Source organism: Sciurus carolinensis, chromosome 15 (assembly GCF_902686445.1).
Source record: "Sciurus carolinensis chromosome 15, mSciCar1.2, whole genome shotgun sequence".
In the NCBI taxonomy this organism is placed as follows: domain Eukaryota; kingdom Metazoa; phylum Chordata; class Mammalia; order Rodentia; family Sciuridae; genus Sciurus; species Sciurus carolinensis.
The window spans coordinates 41,843,024-41,864,602 of NC_062227.1; the positions used below are offsets into that span (position 1 = coordinate 41,843,024).

General features: G+C 37.9%; 1 protein-coding gene across 3 annotated transcripts in view; it reads right to left on the bottom strand.

Moving 5' to 3' along the window:
- Window positions 1-21,579, bottom strand: part of Garem1 (GRB2 associated regulator of MAPK1 subtype 1) — a 187,168-nt gene that overhangs the window by 30,843 nt on the left and 134,746 nt on the right. For all 3 annotated transcript variants that reach the window (XM_047526425.1, XM_047526424.1, XM_047526426.1), the window contains exon 3: window positions 10,742-10,872. In XM_047526425.1, coding sequence (XP_047382381.1) covers window positions 10,742-10,872 — 131 coding nt within the window. The remainder of the gene's footprint in view (window positions 1-10,741; window positions 10,873-21,579) is intronic.

Genomic DNA, 21,579 nt, shown 5'->3' on the forward strand with positions numbered 1-21,579 from the left:
AGAATAAAACTTAACGTCAGAATACAGCCTGAAATATCGTTACGGATATATCCCAAAGGAAGTGAGCATGTGGAAATGATTCAAAATATACCAGTTTGGAACAGAACTAGTCTGCAAAACTCTCTGCTCATTGCTATACTTCTTCCTTTTATTGGAACTTTGTGAAAGACTTGGCAGTTCACCCACTTGGATAAGGATGGAGACAAGGATGCTGAGAAGCGGTGCTCATGAGATTTGAGACACGCACACATATTTACTCACATAACCAAGTACTTCCAATTAGTATACAGGGAGCTGATTTGCTATTCCAAACTTGAAGGAATAGCAAAGCACAGTTTCTATTGCATTATATTGATACTTGATATATTTCCCCTAATTTACCTTTATAAACATACACCTTGTAGAATGAAGAAATCAGAGGTCTAATGAAGCACTGCACACCAAAATGAACCAAGAGTGAATGTCAGCCAGCTTCTGAGATGCGAAGCAGATAGTACATGCACAGATTAAGCAGATCAAAGTTATCCTTACTAAATGTGGCTATCTGGGCACATTCAACAGTTTTGTGTGTACTTAGTAAGTTACTCCTACTCCCATATATGAAAATGCATAACATATGTGAATACAATCTGTAATTCTATGCTTCCAACTCTGATGTCATCATTAATGCTAGCAATTAGCCCTGCATAAATTATGGGACTAACATACCAACCAATTTTGTGGTCCCTGTCAGTGACAGATGAGAAATCTTGTAAATAAATGCCCTTCCTTTGGCAGTTGAGTCAAACAATCTCCTTAGGTTTCTACAGATGTGATTTATTTGCATAATGTCTTTCCTTTTTTATTTTTTAATAGCAAAAGAAACAATGTGTTCTAAGTGCTTCGGTATGTGTGCCTGGTTAACATTTCCAGCTTCAATGTTTCCTGAGAGGAAGTAATTCAAAGTGTGTTATCTAAACAACTCTAATAGGTCTAATCCAGGAAACGATCAGGGTTTTACTCATAATAACATGCAGAACTAATACTCCATGGTCAAGAAACATTTTAAAACACTGAAGTAAAATCTTACACACACACACACACACACACACACACACACACACACAATGATGGTGTTGGCAATAGGCAATCTGTTCTCTAGCAATGTGATAGAGGTTAAAATTCCAACTCTTAAATGGCAACCAGGATTGATCTGATTAATATATAGACTAAAATACAATACTTGATTAATATTATGTGTTATGCCAAGTTCAATTTTTATTTGGGAAAATGGCTGAAAATGAGACCAAAAGTGCCTTAAGAGTTAAGATAACTATCAGTTCTGAGTGGTATGGTGTTTTTAAACAGGAAATAAGGCAAGAATGACAAGAAACAATGGCATTGATTTAATTTGTGACTCCAGAGCAGAGGGTTTGCCAACTGGTAGTTTTTCAGAGGAGGTCTTAAAACCCCAAATGACCAAAATAAATAAATAAATAAATAAATAAATAAATAAATAAAAGTACTGAGCTGTCTTCAAACACTAAAATAATTAACCCACAATTATATCCAATTTATCATCCTGAATGAATCTTGAAAATAAATGACATCTGACTCATCCTAAGGAAACTATACAACTTTTAAAAACTGGAAAATAAAAATAAAAATTGGCTACCTCCAAAATTCACTTTCATCTTTAAAACTCCTTTTCACATCTGACGAAATTGAGGTTGCACAGTCACTGATCATTTCTGACCTCTCTGGAATGTAGCCAAGAACAAAGCAAGAACGAAAAGGGTGCTGGTCAAAAAGGAGAGAGAAACTGCTGATGTGAGGGCTTACAGGAAGAGCTTGCACAGCCCTGCTCCTATCTTATCAACAACCTGCCAAACATGATCCACCATTTCCAGCCCATGGCAGACCGGAGTGGAAAAAGTGGAAATAAAAACTGGGAAGACAGACTGTAAAGGCAGGTGTTCTAAGATACAGGAAGCAAAAAAAAGTTAAGAAGACCATAAAACACCAAATTATCAAGGTACAGGGGCTGGGCATGCAAAGGCAAAAGTCACACATATCTCAAGAAGTATGGAGAGCTTCAGTGAAATATAGAACAGGAGATGAAGGAACATTCAACTTTTGCTCCAGTACTCTTTTTAAGTGGCAAAAAGTGCAACATATTATAAGGAAATGAAAGGAAATTAGAGTCATTTTGGAAAGAATTTTCTTAAAACACAGCTATCCACAATGCTGGTTGTCTAGAATGAGTTTGTACTCCAAAGGTTCTAGAGAAAATGCTGGAGCAAATGATCCCTTGTCCATTTCTGAAAATCACAAGAAAAACAGTGTCCCTGATATTATCATAAACTTAAAACACAAGGATACTCCTTTTCTGAACTATCAAGTCAAACTAGGGAGTGGTATTTTAAACTGCCAACAGTGGTTAGACCAAATTATACTCTGAAAACAAAACAAACAAACCCCTCAACACACTGAATTAGTACTACTCTTTATGTTACTTTACAGGACAACCACAAGATGCCAATGTATGCAAAACAATTATCTACTAATAAGCTGTTTTTTGCATTTTAAAAGACAAACATGATCAGAAAGATGTCAGAGCATAAATCATTACTAGAGTAGAATCACAAGTAGCCCCAAACCTCTCATTAATATATTTTCAAGGTCCTGTCTATAGTTTGTTCTGTTATAATGAATATGGTAAACTTTGACATCTGTTTAATTAAATTACTTTATCTATGGAAATAAGGCCCAGTGTAACTGATTGGCAAAAGGAGAAGGTCTTTATTTCCTGGGAACTTTCTCAGATAGCAACTTTAAAAGGGTAACTAAAATGCTAAGATAAAAGGCACAAAGATTGCTTCTAATCTTTGACTTGTGAAAAAAACTGGCTGATTTTCAGTAACTTGGAAGTCTTGGAAGAGATTCAAAGTTCAGCATCAAGTTGCACTAATCAAATTAAACTTGAGAACTCCTGCTTATTTATTCAGTGATGCATTTTAGCACTTTGAGTTTATCTTTAACACTGCTTCAAACAGCAATGCTGCAAGAACTCAACTCTAGCCTTGCTTCTTACAAACACTGGTTAATACTTTAGAAGTTCTGAGTTAATGCTTTACAGTGATATTTCTGATAGAATTCAATCTGACCCATGAAATCTAATTAATTAGAAACTACACTGAGGTTGATTGAAAGAAAACATCAAGATAACTGGCAGAATTTTATTTTTTAAATTCTAGAGTCATACTTTGGATAAAATATAAAAAGTGACAGGTATAACAATCAACCAAACATTTCAAAATATAAAAAGTGACAGGTTTAACATTCAACCAAAGTTGCCAAATCCTTTGTTTTAGATCATATATTTCAGAAATACAAAAACAAACAAAAAAACCCAAAAAACTGAAGGATTTTGGTCATATATGTATTGTACAACATGAAATAATTATTGAACATGTTTATTTAGATTTTTTAAAGAAGGAATAACCTGCACAAGCTATGATGTCAATGTTAATTATATTTTCTGATTACAATCTTGATTCTTATCTCAAGTCCACAAACAGAAAGTGAAGGAAAAGAAAGATGACTGAATTGAATTAGAGATCTAGTTTCCAAGCTAGTGGAACTTGCTGCTACCTAGTATTGGGGCTTTGTGTGAATCAATGAAGTTGGCTAGCCTATCTGCATCTTAAGTTTTCTTATTTGTTAATAAAAAATAGGGCTATGTCGTGTCTAAAGTCCTTTCTGGATCTGAAATTTTTATTTATTTGTTGTTTTTAGTTATACACAGATCTAAAATTTGATCACTGTAAAAACTCAAAGTCTGCAAGCTGCCTCATCTTGCTGGATTATTTTATAGTACTTCATCATTTTACTCTTCGTCAAGTTTCTCGGTATCAAGAAGCTATCATACAACTGCTCTGAATCTTATATTAATTTTTTTCCTATTAAAAAGTCACATCTGGTAAATATACACAATGGAATACCATTCAGTCATTTTTTAAAAAAGGGAAATATCATTTATGACAAACAGAATAAACCTGGAAGATACTATGCGAAGTGAAACAAGCCAGGCACAGAAAGACAGACATTGCGTGTTCTGACATGCCATGTGAAAGCTAAATAACAAAACATACAGAAGCAAAGAGCAGAATGGTGGTTACCAGAGGGTAGGAAGTGGGGTGAATAGGAAGATGTTGGTCAAAAGGTAAAATGTTGCAGGTAGATAGGAGGAATAAGTATTTGAGGTAATGGGTTAATTAGCCTGGTTCAATCATTCCACACTGTATGTAAATATCAGAACATCATTTTCCATTCTATAAATATAGCAATTATAATTTGTCAATATCCAAAAAAAGGGCACCCTTAAAATCCTTCTCCCCATACTACAGAGGCTCTGTTGCTAGGAAATGACATCCTTGCCATAGCGGGTGCCAAATGCAGTAATTAGGAGCCTATATGCAGGTGACAGGGTTGTCAGTTCAGCTCCCTGCCCATATCACATGGTATGGAAATGGTACTTAGGAGGCCCGAGCAGGCAAAGGTGGTGACTCCTCCACATTTGACTGGAATCTCACATTCCTCAGTGGGTCACTTTCCCTTGATGAGACAATATGAACTTGTTATGTTGCCTCTGGGGTCATCTCTGCTGGAACAGCTGAAAAGCATGGACCAAACTGGCTAGAACTAAAATTAGTGACATTAAAGCATCCAGATTAGAGTATCTGGGTTCACTGACTTGAGGGCAGTAATTTTAAGGTGTGAAGTTTTGGGCTGTTGCAATGAAGACAGGGAACTTCAGATCCAACACCAAATCAAAATTGCCCTTTCTTCCCTCACCTTGTACAACTTTCACAGTAAGGACAGAACTGGATTAAAACTTAATTGATTAATCATTATTCTGCTGGCAGAGAATATATGTGTGAGAAAATTTCCCATCATCAGTGGGCTGGGTTTGAAAGGCTGGAGATAACTACCTTTTTTTTTTTTTTTTTCCTTTTTTAAAATTTTTGGTACTGGGGGTTGAACCCAGGAGTGCTTATCTCACTGAGCCACATTACCAGTACTTAATTTTTATTTTGTGAAAGGATCTCACTAAGTTGCTTAGGGCCTTGCTAAATTGCTGAGAGCTGGCCTTGAACCTGTGATCCTCTGCCTCGGCCTCCCGAGTCACTGGGATTATAGGCGTGCGCCACCTTGCCCAGCTGGCTGGAGATACCTGAAATAATTCACCAGGTATCAGTGTAGTGTCTCTTGAAAGCATATTAAGTGAAGGGATATTCCAAAACAATAACATATGCAGCTTAATATTAAGTTCTTAATATTAAGATACTGGGTGTGAAGTGTTAAATTAAGGGTAAGTTATAATTTGTGGTGGGAAATTATTCATAAATATGAAACAATTTAATATGATTTTATGCTCTGAATTAGGTACTGGCAGGCTCTGTAAGCCATATGGTTTCTGTTGCAACTAATGTAGCTCTGCTGGTGTTATGAAAGCAGCCACAGACAATTCATAAACAAATGGACTTGGCTGTGTTCCGATAAAACTTTATTTTCAAAAACAGGTGGCTTGTCCACAGGCCATAGTTTGCCAACTTCCCTATTGGACACTTGCAAAGGACTTGAGTGTACAACTTCAATTAATTCTCACAACAACTCATTTTGCAGGTGAAGATTTGCCCTTGGTCACAGTCAATGCCTGGAGCTAGAGGTCCGAACTCAGTTCTAAATGCAGAGCATGAACCCAGTCGGACTGGTCTTTAGATCATGGTGGCTTTCTTTAAAGACAGATGAGTGACTTAAAAATGATTGGTGTGGCTGTTTAAAACTTCAGTTGGGATGGCCAACTCAGAAATGACACAACTTCTGACTTTGGAAATAAACAGAATAGAGATGGTTGACAAAAAAACTAAGAGAAAAGAGAGAAAAAGTCTATTGCAGTTAAAAACAAATATTCAAGAAAGGAAGTAAAAAAACACAAAATCCTCACCATGGAAACTAAAAACTGGATGGATAAAGAAAAAAAAAAGGGGGGGGGGAGACAGAAGCAGGTGACTGCTGTTCTATAAACATCGAATGCCTTTAGTTCTGTGGAGATTGAAGGAAATGCACATAAATGATTAGCAAGAAGCTACCTGCCCACATATTCTTGAATTTTCTGGATCATCTTGCCTCCCATTTCCCACTCCTATTTGGGGCTACACTGTTCACATTCACATTTCTTTACCCAGTGAGGGTTCTATGGTTCAGTGCTACCTGTCCTTTTACTATATACTTCATGACACCATGGCTAATCTGGGTAACATTAACCTGGAAGAACCTCAAATCTGATGAACACCAGCTCTGTGTCTACTCTGTACCTGTATCCAGGCAGCCACAGATGGCTGAAAGAAACACAGGGTGGTACAGAGAAATCTCACTTGAATTTCACAGGGACAAAACTTGAGGACCATCCTATACTCTGCCCTCTTTAACTCACTTTCCAGGTCTTAGAGCTGATTAATATTTCCTTCCTGTCAAGGATACTAATGGGTTCCATTTTGCTAAATTTGTCCTCAACTTACTCAGCTACTAAGCAGCATTGGACACAGTTGCTCATTCTTCCTTGAAACCTGGCTTTGGGACACCACCTGCTCCTGGTTGTCCTCCTACCTGCCTGTGGCAGGTAGATACTTTCATCTCCCCTAGATACTGGTATGTTCTAAGCTCTATCCTCAGATCTCTTCTCTCTTTATCTGGTCTCTAGGTTAGGGTTTCTCAACCTTGGCACTAGTAACATTTTGGGGTGGATAATTCTTTGTTGTGGGGGCCTCTCTTCTGTCTTGTGGTATACTTAGAGACATCCCATCCTTTACCCACTAGATGGCAGGAATGTCCTCCACCCCACAGTCATGACAATCAAAATTATGTGTATTGCAAAATGTATTCTGAGGGACAAAATCACCCCTGGTTGAGAACCAGTGGTATAGGTTCAACTCAACTGGACCCATGGCATTAAGTGTCTTCCCGGAGGTGATGAGCCCCAAACCCCAAGCTTAGACCTTTCTTCAAGCTCCAGATAGGTACACCCAACTGTCCTCTTGATATCTCTACTTGGAGGTAGTATTAACACTTCTTTATCTATCAATTGTCTGTCTACCCTATTAATTAGACTGTGGTCTCCATGCAGGTAGGTATTAGGATATTCACAATGTATTCCCATTGCTGGGCATATAATAACAGCTCAAAATAAACTTGATGATTAAGGAATTAAACAATGAATGCATTTGAATTCATTTTACGCAGTTAATCAATGATGGGGCAACCAGGCAGATAATTTTAACCCATAAAGTCTTAAGTTTTCAATTCTGTGACTATTTCAATGAAATTTACATAGGTAGATTAAAATAGGTTGCAGGTCATAATCTACAGCTTATATATATTATATTAATATTATCATAGCATTATAGTATAATACAATGATATTCTTCTAATTATAACTTATATAATTATATATTACATACTATATTTAAGTTTTTATAGGTGTTCCACATTTGGGATAATGGGACAAAAATGGGTAAAACATAGCAGGGCATCTTTAAAGACAAATTTTTGACAGGTACGGTGATACAAACCTGTAAATTCAGCTACTCAGGAAGCTGAGGCAGGAGTGTTACAAGTTTGGGGCAAGTGTGGGCAACTCAGTGAGACCGTCCCTCAAAACAAATTTTTTAAAAAGAGCAGCAGATATACCTCAGTGATAGGATGCTTGCCTAGCATGTGTGAGGCCCTGGGTTTGATCCCTAGTACTGGAAAAAACATTCATTTTAGGTTAAAAGAAATGCTTCATTTTTAAATAAACGTGGGAACAGTACTATCTATTCTTTTAGTTAACATTTTGATATAATCTTGGACCAAAAAAAAAAAAAAAAAATAGAACTAGAGTTCCCATTCTTTTAACACACTTGCTCTCCTCTGAATTCTTTAGACTTGCTTTCCATTTGGGCATATATATATATTATATAAATTATATGTGTTACATATATATATAATATGTATATACACACATATACAAGTACATATTATATACATACATATGAATATATACATGTAAATATTTATTTATATATAATATATAATATTATAAAATATTTATTTCAAATAACATGTGCGCCTTGACTGTTATGAGACCAGTTAGACATCAGTTCTGAACTCCAAGTGATTTCTTCAATGGTGTCTCCTATTGGTCTAAATTATGTGGTGGACAGTAGAGTGTGAAAGTTTGAAATTTCTTTTAAAAAAACCGCCTATTTCCTGGATAACAGTTACATCTGTGAATAAATAGCACTGTTTTCATTTTATTCTCCTCCTCCTAGGGAAGTAATGAACCAACATGTCATTTCTTTACTATCTCCCCTTAATTCTCACAGACACTATAATCATGTTTACTTTTAATTAAAGAAGACCATGACTTCCAACATTTACTTTCAGCCTAGTAGCATCCAGACAATTTCCCATAACTTTCCCCAGTTTATTTGCTTGGATGTCTATTCGCTAAGCTTGCAAACATTTGTATTCCTTTACACAACTTTCCTGAGGTTTCTATATCAATCATCCTTTGAAAAGAACTGAATAATATCCTACTGATTTATGCAAGCTGGATGTGATAGCTCTCAAAACTTTTAAAGTAATAGACTATTGATGTTAAATATTTATGTTTGCACAGCATGGAACTCAACCCAAATCCAATTAGCTCAGCTCTATGGGTGCTATAAGCTCACCCTTTATATACTTATCCCTGCCTTCGAACTGTTAAGTGACATCTCTATTACATACATTTTAATGAATGCACTCAAACATGGTATTTTATACTTTTAAAAATATTAAAACATATGAATTTAGTATTATCTTTTTTAATCACTGCTTAAATCTTTTCTTTTCAAAAAGAAAGTCCCTATAGGCACCTTTTTAAAATACTATACAGAACAATATGTCACGAAAACCAGAATGCTAAATTTAATACTAGAGGAAATCTTAAAAATCATGAAAAAATTTTATGCTTGACTTTTCATCATTTGTTCCATATGAAAAATTTTTTTTTGGGGGGGGTACTGGGGTTGAACTCAGAGCACTTTACCTTTGAGATACATCCATGGTCCTTTTTATTTTTTATTTTGAGGCAGGGTCTCTCTAAGTTGCTGAGGCTGGCCTTCAACTTACGATCCTCCTGCCTCAGCCTCACCAGTCACTGAGATTACAGATGTGCACCACATCACTTAGTACAGATGAAATATTTTTAGAAAAGAGTTTAAAAGTATTAATTTGCCTTTCTAAACATTTTTTTCATTAAATCATTCTAAATATAAGTTTTAAGAAGAACTTTAAATCATATGAAGACACTAATGAAATTAGATTCAATTTCCTGGGGCTGGGAATACAGCTAAGTGTTAGAGCACTAACCCAGCATGCTCAAGGCCCTGGGTCTGATCCCTAGAGTCACCAAAAACCAGACAGACAGATGAATAAAAACAGATGTAACTTCCTATGAACCAATTAATGTTGGTAAGTTTAAAAAAAATAAAGAAAACATTCTCATAAACTTTGGGTGTAACTGAATATACATTGTCTCACATACTGGGCCACTGAAGGAGTTAAAAATTATATAAATATTCTTGCATATAAGTAAAATTTACTTAGTATTAAGATTTTACAAACTATAAAATCTCATTCACCCTAAAAATAACACTAAAGAAGGTTGACCAGAGCAGTTCCACATTAGAAAGAATGATTTGGCTTAGCCAATAAAATGGGCAGAACCAGCTCAGAAACAAGGAGGTTGCTTGGATGCCCCTACCTTTCTTGAAGAGTGTGGGCAGACTGACTCACCCACAAAGACACTGGTGCATTCCTGGGCCAAGATACCATGCAGTCTGTTGTTCACAGAAAGCAGATTTCTAAGAAACAGGATTCTGGCCTCTGAAATCTTGAAATGTTCAGAGAATGTGACTTAATTGGACTTCCTGTGGAAATGAACTTAAATAGGAAATCCTTTCAAAGTGAACACTTTCTAATGTGGTTGAGTGTAACTGTGGGTGTTGCTGAAGAAAACGCAGTAGATGTGCGGGCAATACGACTGAACCTAGTTGGTGGCAATGCTTCAAGATCAAGTCTGGTCTAAGGAGCTTGCTTGCTGGACATGTGGAAGGGAAGTGCCTTGACCCTATAAGAATGCAAAGCACATTAAACAGAGCAAACCCTATCTAGCATTTTTTTCTGGGTAAGATTTTATCAATTTTCTCAGTGTATACTGCAATAGGTAGCTCACAAAGAATGGAATGGATCACTGCTGATCTCAGGGCAGGCTCTGGAAGCCTTTTTTCCTTCCTGAACTAAAAGTTGGGTATTCATTTCATCATATGTCCTCGCGTTGAAGAGTACAACAACCAGTCCCACAGAAAATCTGGTCAAACAACTGTTACACATTAGGGAATAAACTCCAAATTAAAAAAAAAAAAAACAAAAAAAAACTTTTATCTGCTTTTGCAATTTTATTTTTGAACTCGTCACTTTTAAATGACAATGCTAATGAATAGAGGTCAGGAGTCAGGTTGGCTCTGCCATACAAGGAGCTTGGGTGGCTAACACTAACCCACCGGGAGGATGGAACTCTCCTGGGAGGCAGACACGCACGTACTGTGTACACACAGACTCGAATGTTAAATTATTTTAGTGAAGATAAATATTTGGTTGTTTCAAGAGCTACCTTCACGTTGAAAGTAATTTCCTCCATGACGTACACGCGTTCAGGAAATGCTTTAGCCACCTCCTCCACACTGTTGAAATATTGCACTGGCTCTTTTATGTCTCTGTCTTGTTCCAGCAGCTTGAATTGCCCTAAAACACATGATAAAGGGAAGAGATGTGAGATGTTTCTGCTGGACAGCTGTCACCGTGGCGACAGCACCCTCTTTATGCCAACCTTTTTTTTTTTTTTTTTTTAAATCAAAGATTCCTGTTCATCATTTAAAAAAAGAATTCCCATGGCATGAAGGTTTTGTTAAACTAGAAATATTAGATATATTATTATTATTACACTATATATAATATATATACATATATATCAGCTTAAAAATGAAAACAAAGAGTTTTCTCTTTTTCTGCTTATATTCGCAGGTCCCAAATTACTTGGAATGGATGCTTACTTGTCATTTGGGCTCAAAGTGAAAACCTACTGATATAAGAGGTTCCTTATTTTGTTTTTAACAGTAAGTTACCTTGCCATTTAGTTGTAATAATACCCACACGTTACATTCTAAACCCAAGTCCAGTCGTCTAGCAGAAATTAAATTTTAAAGTTTAATACTTTAAACAGAGTAAATCTGGGTGTGGTGGCACATGCCTGTGATCCCAGTGGTTCAAGAGGCTAAGGCAGGAGGACCGAAAGTTCAAAGCAGCCTCAGCAACTTAGCGAGGCTCCAAGCAACTTAGTGAGACTGTCTCAAAATGAAAATTAGAAAGGACTGGGGATGTGGCCTAGTGGTTAACACTCCTGGGTTCAATCCTCAATACCAAAAAAAGGTCTGGGGATATGGTTCATGGTATAGCATTTGCCTTGTATGCATGAAGCCCTGGGCTCAATTCATTATACGACACAAAGTAATAAAATAGAATAAAATAATATAATGGACTTCTAGCTTTCACAAAATTGAAATTCTTGGCTTCAACAATACAGGGGAAACGCTGAAGGTTCAAGAGCTGTTGTGATGTGTGCCATCACAGAGGCACAGCATGAAGCAGAGCTGCTGGGTTACAGGGCGAGCCTCTTCCCAAGAGTTGAGCCTGGCCGGCCGTACAGTGGCCAGGGCTCCATGCAGCTTCCTTCTTTTCTTTTGATTGAAATTCAAGTTAGTAAATATACTACTGTGGTGTACACAAATTGGGGAATTTGTGAAGAACTTTGAAGGTATTCTTAAAAATGTCAAGGATCAATTATTTACACATTTTCAATATTAATGGATATTGCTGCTACATTTTAGGAGGATTGTTTTCAGTTTAAAATAAAAGATGATTTGTACTCCAGTCTGGGACACCATTTTCAGTGGCTATTTTGTGAATTGGTTTATGTTATAACACTCGGAGAAACTTGAAAGGAATCAAAAGCGATCACAAGGCAGTTTTCAAGCAGATGTTGGGGGACATGAGGCAGAAACAGGGAAACTCTGATTTGCACTCTGAACACATTACTTAGTGTCTACTGGGTGAACCCATTATTCCAGATTCTGAAGATCCATCCACATTCGGAACAGACAAAAATTTGTGAAATTCTGAAGGTTACAGTCTAGTGGGAGGTAGAGAATGTCAGAGTCTGAGGAGGTGAGAAGAACTACAGGACACAGGGCAGGTAAGGAGCAGGCCGGAGCAGGTAATGCTGAACAGGTGACCCTGGAGACAGGTGAGAAAGTGTCATGCTCAATAGTTGGGGGAGAGTTCTCAGGATTCTAAACACAGGCAACAGCTTGAGAGAGACCCTGAGGGAGGTAGGTACTTGCTTGGCATCCTGCCAGCATGGCTGGAGCAAGGTGAACAAGAGGGAAGAAAGAAGAGAAAGAATGTCAGCGTGAAGGAGAGGTGATTTCACCGCTGACAATCACTCTGGTTGCCATGTTGGAAGATGTTAAAGTGTGGGGTGTAGAGTTAGGAGGCTCCTGCGGTAATTCAGGCAGGAGATGTCAGGGGTTTGGGAACAGCAAGAAAGTGTTAGGAATTTGGCCTGGGCCACTGAAGGAACAGAGCTGTGATGAACTGAGATGGAACAGATTGCGGGGGTGGAAAGAGGACCAGGAGTGCATCTGGACAGGTAAGTCTGAGATGGGTATTGGACATATAACACAATACAATGAAGATATCCAAAAGCTCTTAGATGGACATATACATGTGGAGGTCAGGAGACAGGTCTGACAGGAAATAAACCCAGAAGTCATCAGCCCATGGACACTACTTCAAGTCATGACACTTTAATGATGATGAACCATAGTCTCAAGTGCAGACAGAGAAGAAGTTTAAGTTCTGAGTCCCAGGACACTGAGGATGAACGGCCAGGTGAGTGAGTGGCAAATCAAAAAGGGGTGCATCCTGGAACAGGTGGTTGAGTTCTTCAAGGGGAGTGATGCCGAATGCTGCTGATGGGACGTGCGATGATGGCTGAAAACCAGGGGATTTAACTGGGGACTTGGATAGGAGCAGTAAAATCACTGGGCCAAACACTGATTGGACTGGATGCAGGAAAGACCCAGAGGGAGAAAGTGGGAAAGATAAGAGTGGACAGCAGATGATGTCTGCAGACTACTGCTGAAGAGGGAAGAAGAGGCATGGAGTGGGGGTTGTAGGGAGGAGGTGCAGTGGGGTTTGGAAACGTATGTGTTTTCTTTAATATAATGGGAGAAGTAACAGAGTCATTGGATGTCAATGGAAATGACCAATAGAGAGGGGTAAGCTGACTTTGGGAGTTAATAGAGCCCAAGTGCTGAACCAGGAGAGGGGCACATCTGACACCAGAGTGGGGGGGCTGCCTTCAGACCAGAGTACAGGCAGCTCATCTCCACCTACAATAGGGGCAGCAGCAGTGGGAAGCTCCCTGTTGTTGCTTCAATTTTTCCAGTTAAAGCTGGAAAGAAAACATCTGTTGAAAATAAGCTTGAAGGAGGTGTTGTTGGAAGGTTAAGGGATGAGAAAACAGTCTGAAGCTCAGTGATGGTAAATAACACATAATATGTGTGCTGGGCAGCATTAAATTCCCACATGAGGTTCCAGATCATAAATTAAAAGTGAAACCAGAAAGGACAACCATGTTTTTATCCAGTCAAGTTCAAAAGGAAAGTCAGTCGATGTGGATTCACCTAGTGCTGTGGAATCACCAAGTGTGAGAAGAAACAGCAGGTGAAGGAGTCAGGTTGTGTGCAAGGGAGTCATTTTGCTGCCTATCCTTGGACCTTGAACTGAGTAAAGAGGGACACAAGATTCTGGCTGAGAAGAAGAGAGACAGTGAAAAAGGTAGTGGGATCAATGGATCGTGGGCTTTGATGAAGTTGATTTTTTTGACTTTGGAGGCAGTTATCTCAACAGTCACAGAGCAGAGTGGCTTACTTAAAAATCATTACCTACAAGCTTTAGATAACATGAAGAAAAACTTCTCAGGGTCAACCCAACCAAAGAATAGATTAGATAAGCACTTTGAAAATATCTCCTATGATGAAAAAGATGATCCTTCAGCATTGCGATGGGATGGACCCAGGGCGAAAGCAGTTGTCAGCAGGGGTTAAAATTTATAAGTGCACTTGGTTGGAATCTCCAGAACCATCTGACAGAGACACTGGATGTTTGCCAACACTTCCAATTATCTATAATTGTGATTTATTATTTTCTAATTAGTTAGATGAATAAGAAAGAATTACAGATTTGGAACCTGAACACAAATCAAGCTATCATTAAACCAGGCATAGTTTCATGAAAAACTGCAAATGATATGATTTTTTTCAAGAGTATGAAAGTTTATTTTAAATTTGTGATCAATATTTTAGAAAAAAATTTCCTAAGACATCAGGAGGCGATCTCTATGTACATTATTCATTAGATTGGCAGATGCTTAAATCTCTGAGTTTCATTTATTTTCTTAGTAGTTACACTAAAAAAAAAAGCAAAAAGAAAAAAGTTAACTCTAAAATTTCACTGAAGCCAATACATCTAAATTTAATATGAACATAAGATATTTTATATCCTTTTAAAATTTTTTGTCTTAAATCTAGCGTGTAATTTTATCTCTTGACATAGAATATTTTTTTCTCATGAAACAAGAAAGTTTGAGAACTCTTTATTTGATATAACTCCCTCTATTCTCTTTTCCTCCAACTTGGGCTCTTGTTCTTTAAGCCTTTTAAAATTATTTTTCTACTGCACCTGCAGTCTTGTGTGATACATCTCAGATATATTTTGGCCAAATGAGACCAAACAGTCACATTTGGTATGGCCACAGCGTCAATGTTCAGTTCTATAAGTCTCATCTGGGTTTGTCATCTTGTTGGCCAGGAAGCCCAGAATCACATATTTGGGAGCATTTACAAGAAAAAAATAAAGCAACAGCCAAATATGACCAAATGTAACAACTTTTAACATTTGAACATAACTCCCCATCAAAAAAATAGTAGTTTCATTTGTAGTTTTTTTTTCAGATTGTCACAGAAGATTTTAGTTCACGTGTTTATGTGCATGTTTTAACATATTTTAACCATTCTCTTGTGATCTGTTATCTAAAAGGAATTAGTTACTTTACATTTCTTACACTCCACAAATGTCTTTAAAAAAATCTCAAATAGCTTAGATCTATCAAAGGTCTTCTTAATGTAGCAGGGTCACAGTACACACGTGACTTCCTTCTGCAGGGGTTGGCAAACATGTTCTGTAAATATTTTAGGCTTCGTAGGCGAAATGGTCTCTGGCCAGGTTGAACAAAAGCAGCCACAGACAACACAAAGGACGAGAGCGGTTTGCTTCCAAGCGAACTTTATTTACTGAAACAGGCGACAGGTCAGATGTGGCCCTCGGGCCACAGTCAGCTGATCTCTGACCTGTTGAATGGAGTGGAAAGTACAGATCAGGGGAGTGGTAAAATCAGACAGGAAAAGTGAAATAACCAGTCCTTTCATTCTACATGACTAAATAGTCACACCAAGGTCTCTTGTGAGGCACCTGGAACCAGATCCTAAGCTACCCATGTTTATCTTAGAATTGCAGTTTTCCCTGCAAAATAGGTGTCCAGAATCAACAAGCATATGCTCTAGAAGTGGACTTGTATTAGGAGAATATTTACATTATTCACATGTATGCCTGCATTTTCTCACTGTGCTTTACAAGACTAAATTTCTATGAGCTTCACTTATCTTCTTTTATTTAAAAAAAAAAAGCAAAAAAAAACCAGTGACATTCTCTGATGAGTCAACTCTACATCCTCTGGGAAAGATGCTGGGCTCTGCTATTACCGCATTCCCTGTGACTGCTGTGGCCTGGAAATTGGGAACTTGTTGGAGTCCAACCTTGGAGATTTGGATGAGTTAAGGGCCAGTGCCCTGCCAAAAGTGAAATCAATTGACATAACACATATTCCCACAATCCCCATGTGGAGGAACTAATTTTTTAACAGACCATTTCATGAATAACAGTCTTTTGTGCCACCAAATGAAAACATTTGGAGGTTGTGGAAACATCTGTTCTGAGATGTCATTGTCAAACTCTGTTCTTGGATAGGGGGGACACTGCATTGTCTTTCAACAGCTTTGATGATTCCATAAAACGTCTCTGTTGTGAGAGCTGGTCCATCTGCAGAGCCTGAAATTCCCAGGAACCAATCCAACAGCAATGACATGCTCACTGACTACAGTTTAAATAGATTTAAGGGAATATGTAGAAGTCAAAGATTGATGCTATATCTTACGAGTTATTTCTCAAATTATACTTTATAATTAATACGTTGAGAAGTGCCATCTAGAAAATATCCATTTTTGGGGCACGTTTTTCATGACAGTCTGTGAATTAGCTCACAATGGATAACACATGAAGTGCAGCCAAGAGGCCCCAAATCTTCCTTTGAGCATCTAAGATTCCAGAACTTGTACAATGCTGAGGGACCACAATATAATACATTCTCCTTTACTTACAGAGAAAGGTCACTTGTCAGAAATGAAAAATGGAAACAAATTTTGCTAATTAAGAAGAGAGAACCACAATGCTGAGATGCATAGAAATGAGAGGGAGAGTTAGAGGAGGTGGAGTTCAGGTCTGTCAAGTTATGGTCAGTGGTCAGTGGGGATCTACTCTGTGGCTCTGGCAAGGGCAGGGCTCTCCATGATTTGTACTCCTCTGGTCCCTGTCATTGCTGGCAATAAGCATGGCCTGTGGTAAATCTTCTTTTGTGGCTATAGTCTTACTGCTTTCCATCCCTTCAGCACAGTGGTATACTTTATGTATGTAAATAAATAAATAAATAATCAATCAATCAAAGCCCAGGCCTATGGAATCCATCTGTGGGTCCCAAAACTCAAGTAAACAATACTCTACTGAAGTCTCCCTCATTGCTGGTAATAGGGAAATGCTGCAAAAACCAGCCCCAGATGATAAAATAGAAAAGAGACAAGAACACCAAAGTGAGCAAAAAATTTAAGCAAAGGGAGACCCAGAATGTTGACAGTGTCACCAAGGGATGGGCCTGCATTTGCTACTCAGTGTGGTACTCCAGTGTTGGTATCACATTGGCACTGAGGAGGTGCTTACTAAATAGTGGATGGGTGAACAAACAAGCTTTGCTTCTCAGGACCTCTTTCAGAAACAGGCCTCTAACCCTGAGTTAGATGGCTCCAAGTTAGTTGTGCAAATGAAAGGCATGTTAAATGGGTCAAATAACTGAGCCTAAAACCACTGGGTCATTTCCAAATGTAAAGAAATAAGCAATTTTCAAGTGATAGAAACAAACTGGTTGCTGTTTTTCAAAGGAAAAAAACAACAACAACAACAACAAAAAAAACCCAGGCAATAATCTGTACCTGTAGTCAAGATCTACATAAAAAATACTCTTATGTTTTTATCTTCAGTATGTGTGTAGGCTAGAGTCTCTATAGACCCGGAATATCAAAGTAGATTTGCCAGGCAGAAGATACGTGCCTCATTACTGTGGAATAGCAGAAACTAATGCGTTGCTTTTTACAAAGTTTATGGTCCACTCATTTACCTAAACTTTTGAGTGTCTGCTACTTAGCTTTCTTTATCTTGAGTAATGTGATCAATACGTGTAATTTAACAAAAAATTCAAACATACTATACAAGGTAGGTGGTGAGCCTCCCTCCCAACTGAATCCTCAGATCTCCTCACTGAGAGAGTTACTACCATTCTCTTGTACCTCTCTCCAGAGGCAGGATTCAACAGAGTACCCATATATATAATGCCACCCTGTACAAAACAAGAACAGTGTTTTCTATAGTTATTTTATCAATGCATAAAACTTTGCTCATTCTTTTTAAGGGCTGCACAATCATCCATCCCAAGCACATACCATAACTAATTTAACTAGTTCCACTGATGGACATTCAGATTTATTTCTATCTTCTGCAGTCATGGTGATGTTGAAGTTAATATTCTTGCACTGAAGGCTTTCTGTACTTAATCCAAGCACACTGGTGGGAAAATGCCTACATAAAAAAATCACTGGGTCAAAGGGTAAGTGCATTTTTATTCTTGACACATACTGCCAAACTAAGTAAAGGCTGTGCCCACTTACACTCCCACCAACAGTGCACTTCCTCATGCCTTTCCTCATAGTTCATGGTCAAGCATTTTTAAAAAATTATCATTGTCAGTATGATAGGCAAAAAACAGTATCCATTGGGATTTTAACTACACTTTTCTTATCACACAGGAGGATACAATTATTTTTATAAGTGGTTTATATTTCAGATTCTGTGAATTTTCTGTTCATTTTCCAACTGCCAATCTTTGAAATTTGTGCTAATCTTAAACACAGTCTTAAAAATAAAATACAAATGTGAAATACTATGACATTTCCTAGTCTAAAATCTGATTCCCTATATCAACTTCTAGGTAGTTCCTACATTTATTAATTTTGAGGAGGAGGAAGGGAGAAAGAAGTAGAGTAGAGGGAAGAAAATCTCCAATGAAAGTAAGAAACAAATCTTGGTACAAAAGCTCCAAACTGGGGCGGGGGGGGGGTGCAGTAAAAGAAGAATGGAGGAACTTTGTCTTGTGTAGAGGGAAACGGCAAGGGAAGAGGTGGGGGAAGAAAAGATAGTGAACTGAGACAGACATTATTATGCCCTGTACATGTATGACTACACAAACGATGTGAATCTACATAGTGTACAACCATAGAAATGAAAAGTTGTGCCCCATTTGTGTACAATGAATCAAAATGCAGTCTGTAAAAATAAAAATATAGAAAATAAAAAAAACTCAAAGCATCACTGCAGAGAACAGGAATTAAAGCCAAGTTACAGAAAGAAACATCAATCAAAAACTAATAACCTTCATCATAAATAAGCTCTGAGCAGTGGCAGTATTGTAGTCAATGAGATTTAGCTGAGGCATGATTATTACTAAAAAAATAATCTGTGACTATCTCTGTTGATTTTTGCATCTAAGATTGTACAGAACAAGTGGTCACTCCACTACTTTCCATGCTGAAATTCTATTCTATCCTTGAACTTGAACCAGAGTTACATGGATTTGACGCTGAATTAAGTTATTCCCCGCCCTGCAAAAGGTTTCTCTACTTTTTGAAAATGGGAAATGGCATTTTTCATTGCATCTAATTGGTTAGTTGTTTCCTCAGAATCATGAGAAATTTTCTGGGGCAAATTATCAACATGGTAGAACCTAAGAAGGCCTTAGATTAGAACAGGGTTGCTACCATATCATAATGGAAATCTCTGCGGCATCTTCATCTTTCTCCTATATTCATTTCTCCCCTAGTCTTTTCCCTTCTTTCCTTGAAATCTCTGTGCCCTAAGCACTCACTGTAACTCTCCTGGTTTTGCTCTCCATCATTTGTAATGATATTACTGCTTTAGATTTTAAGCCCACTTTCATTCCTGCCCTTCCATTATCGTATTATTCACCTTAAAATACAACTTAAAACAAATCCTTCTCTCTCAAGAACCCTAGTTTTCCACAAACACTTGTAGAATAAGCAAATAAATAAACATATAATAGCCCTTTAATCTCTCACCACCAAGCTCAGGCTCCTCTGCCTGGGCTTTTAAGTCCCTCCATGATCTGGCTCCACTCAGCTTATGCAAACATTTCCCCACCATCTGTGCACTCGGTATGCATTCTCTCCTCTCTGCCTTTGCTCATGCTATTTCCTCAGTCTGTACAAAACTATGAATCCTTTTAATGACATTCTAAGTTCTGTGATGACTAGTTTTCTTTTCCTCCTCCTCCCCCTCCTCTCCCCTCTTCCTCCCCCTCCCCTCCTCCCCCTCCTCCTCTAACCCCTTCAGCTCTCTTTAATCTTGGCTTGAAGAACCACCAAGCTGACAACACACTAACAGCCAGATCTCTCCCGAACTCAACACAGATCTACCCAATACCTGGTGCACATCTCCAATGGCTCTCCCACGGAGTTCTCAAAATTGATATAAGCAAAACTAAACTCATCTTTTAACTTCTTGCATCAAAGTGACATCCACATCAGGAATCTGGGTGGTCATCCTTAACTCTTTATCTCTCACATCTAACACGTTTCTAACAATTTCAACTCCATTATCTTTTCTATATCACTCAATTTTTTTCTCTTTCCATTTATACCACATATTCCCAACCATCCCATCTCTCACTTTGGCTAGTTTTCCCAGCCTCTGATTACCTCTAGACTTCTTCTCTAGGGAATTATTTCTATCCACTGTTTAAAATTTCAATCTAACCATATTTCAAATTAGGATACTTTGCACAGTATTTATTCACAACGGGAGTATTGGTTAACAGTGTGGGTGAGCTACAGGCAAGTCACAGTGACAACCTGGAGATGGTACTGGAGGAAAAGATGTCACCACCATGGGGCCAAAGGGGCAAGGAGAGGAACTCATTACTGGAAGGAAGAGTTGTATAAATACTATGACTGTGAGAAGGGGAGATGCAGTGGAGGAAGGTAAGAGTATAAAACCTTGACCTCACTCTCTTCTTGCCTGTCTCCTGCTGGGGCTATCTACTGACTGGCAGAATCTAACAGGGAATCAATTAGTATGAGAGTTTACTCATTTAGTCCTATAGATTATGCTCTGGGACAGGGCACAGTAGAGGCAGAAAAGAATGGACACAGAAGAGAGAGGCACATGGGAAACATGTACGAAGTTCCTCCAATATTGGGCTCTCAATTTCCTCTCATTATGACAAAACCCATCTAGATTCATCTATAGTAGACTATGGTTCTTCTTATACTGGACCCTCTGGAATACCTTTCCTCTATTCCCAGGTTTCCAGTCTATTTATGTTCCAAATTTGATTCACTTATCATCTACTCTATTAAAAAAAAAAAATCTTAACCCAAGATATAACTGATCATATTCCTTTTGGTGATCACATTATCTTGTCTACAGATTTTTTTTCCAAGCATGTAAAATACTTCATTGTCCTTATTTGTTTTTACATGTCTATCTTTGTAAACCAAACAGAAAACTAAAGAAAGCAGGGTGCGTGTCTTTTTCTCAGTTCCCAACTTTGGGCAAGACATATAGATGGTACTTAATAAACAGTTGAATGAAGGAATGGATTTAATCATTAGGTCAAGTCCAGAGTCATGCACAAAGTATTCCCTAACAACCTCAGCCCCTGCCAATTTTAATTTACAGTTATTACCAGAGTTTAATGTTTAATTACTCCCTGCTTGTTTCACCTGCCTTTGTGTTATTTTCTTAATCCACAATGCCCTGACAAGAATTAAGTCTTCTGCTTCCCTGAGAGTAGTTTAAGTTCATAATAGAAACTATTTTCATAAATGCTGTCTTTAAAGTGCTGGTATTTGGAGCAACTCAAAACTCAAACTC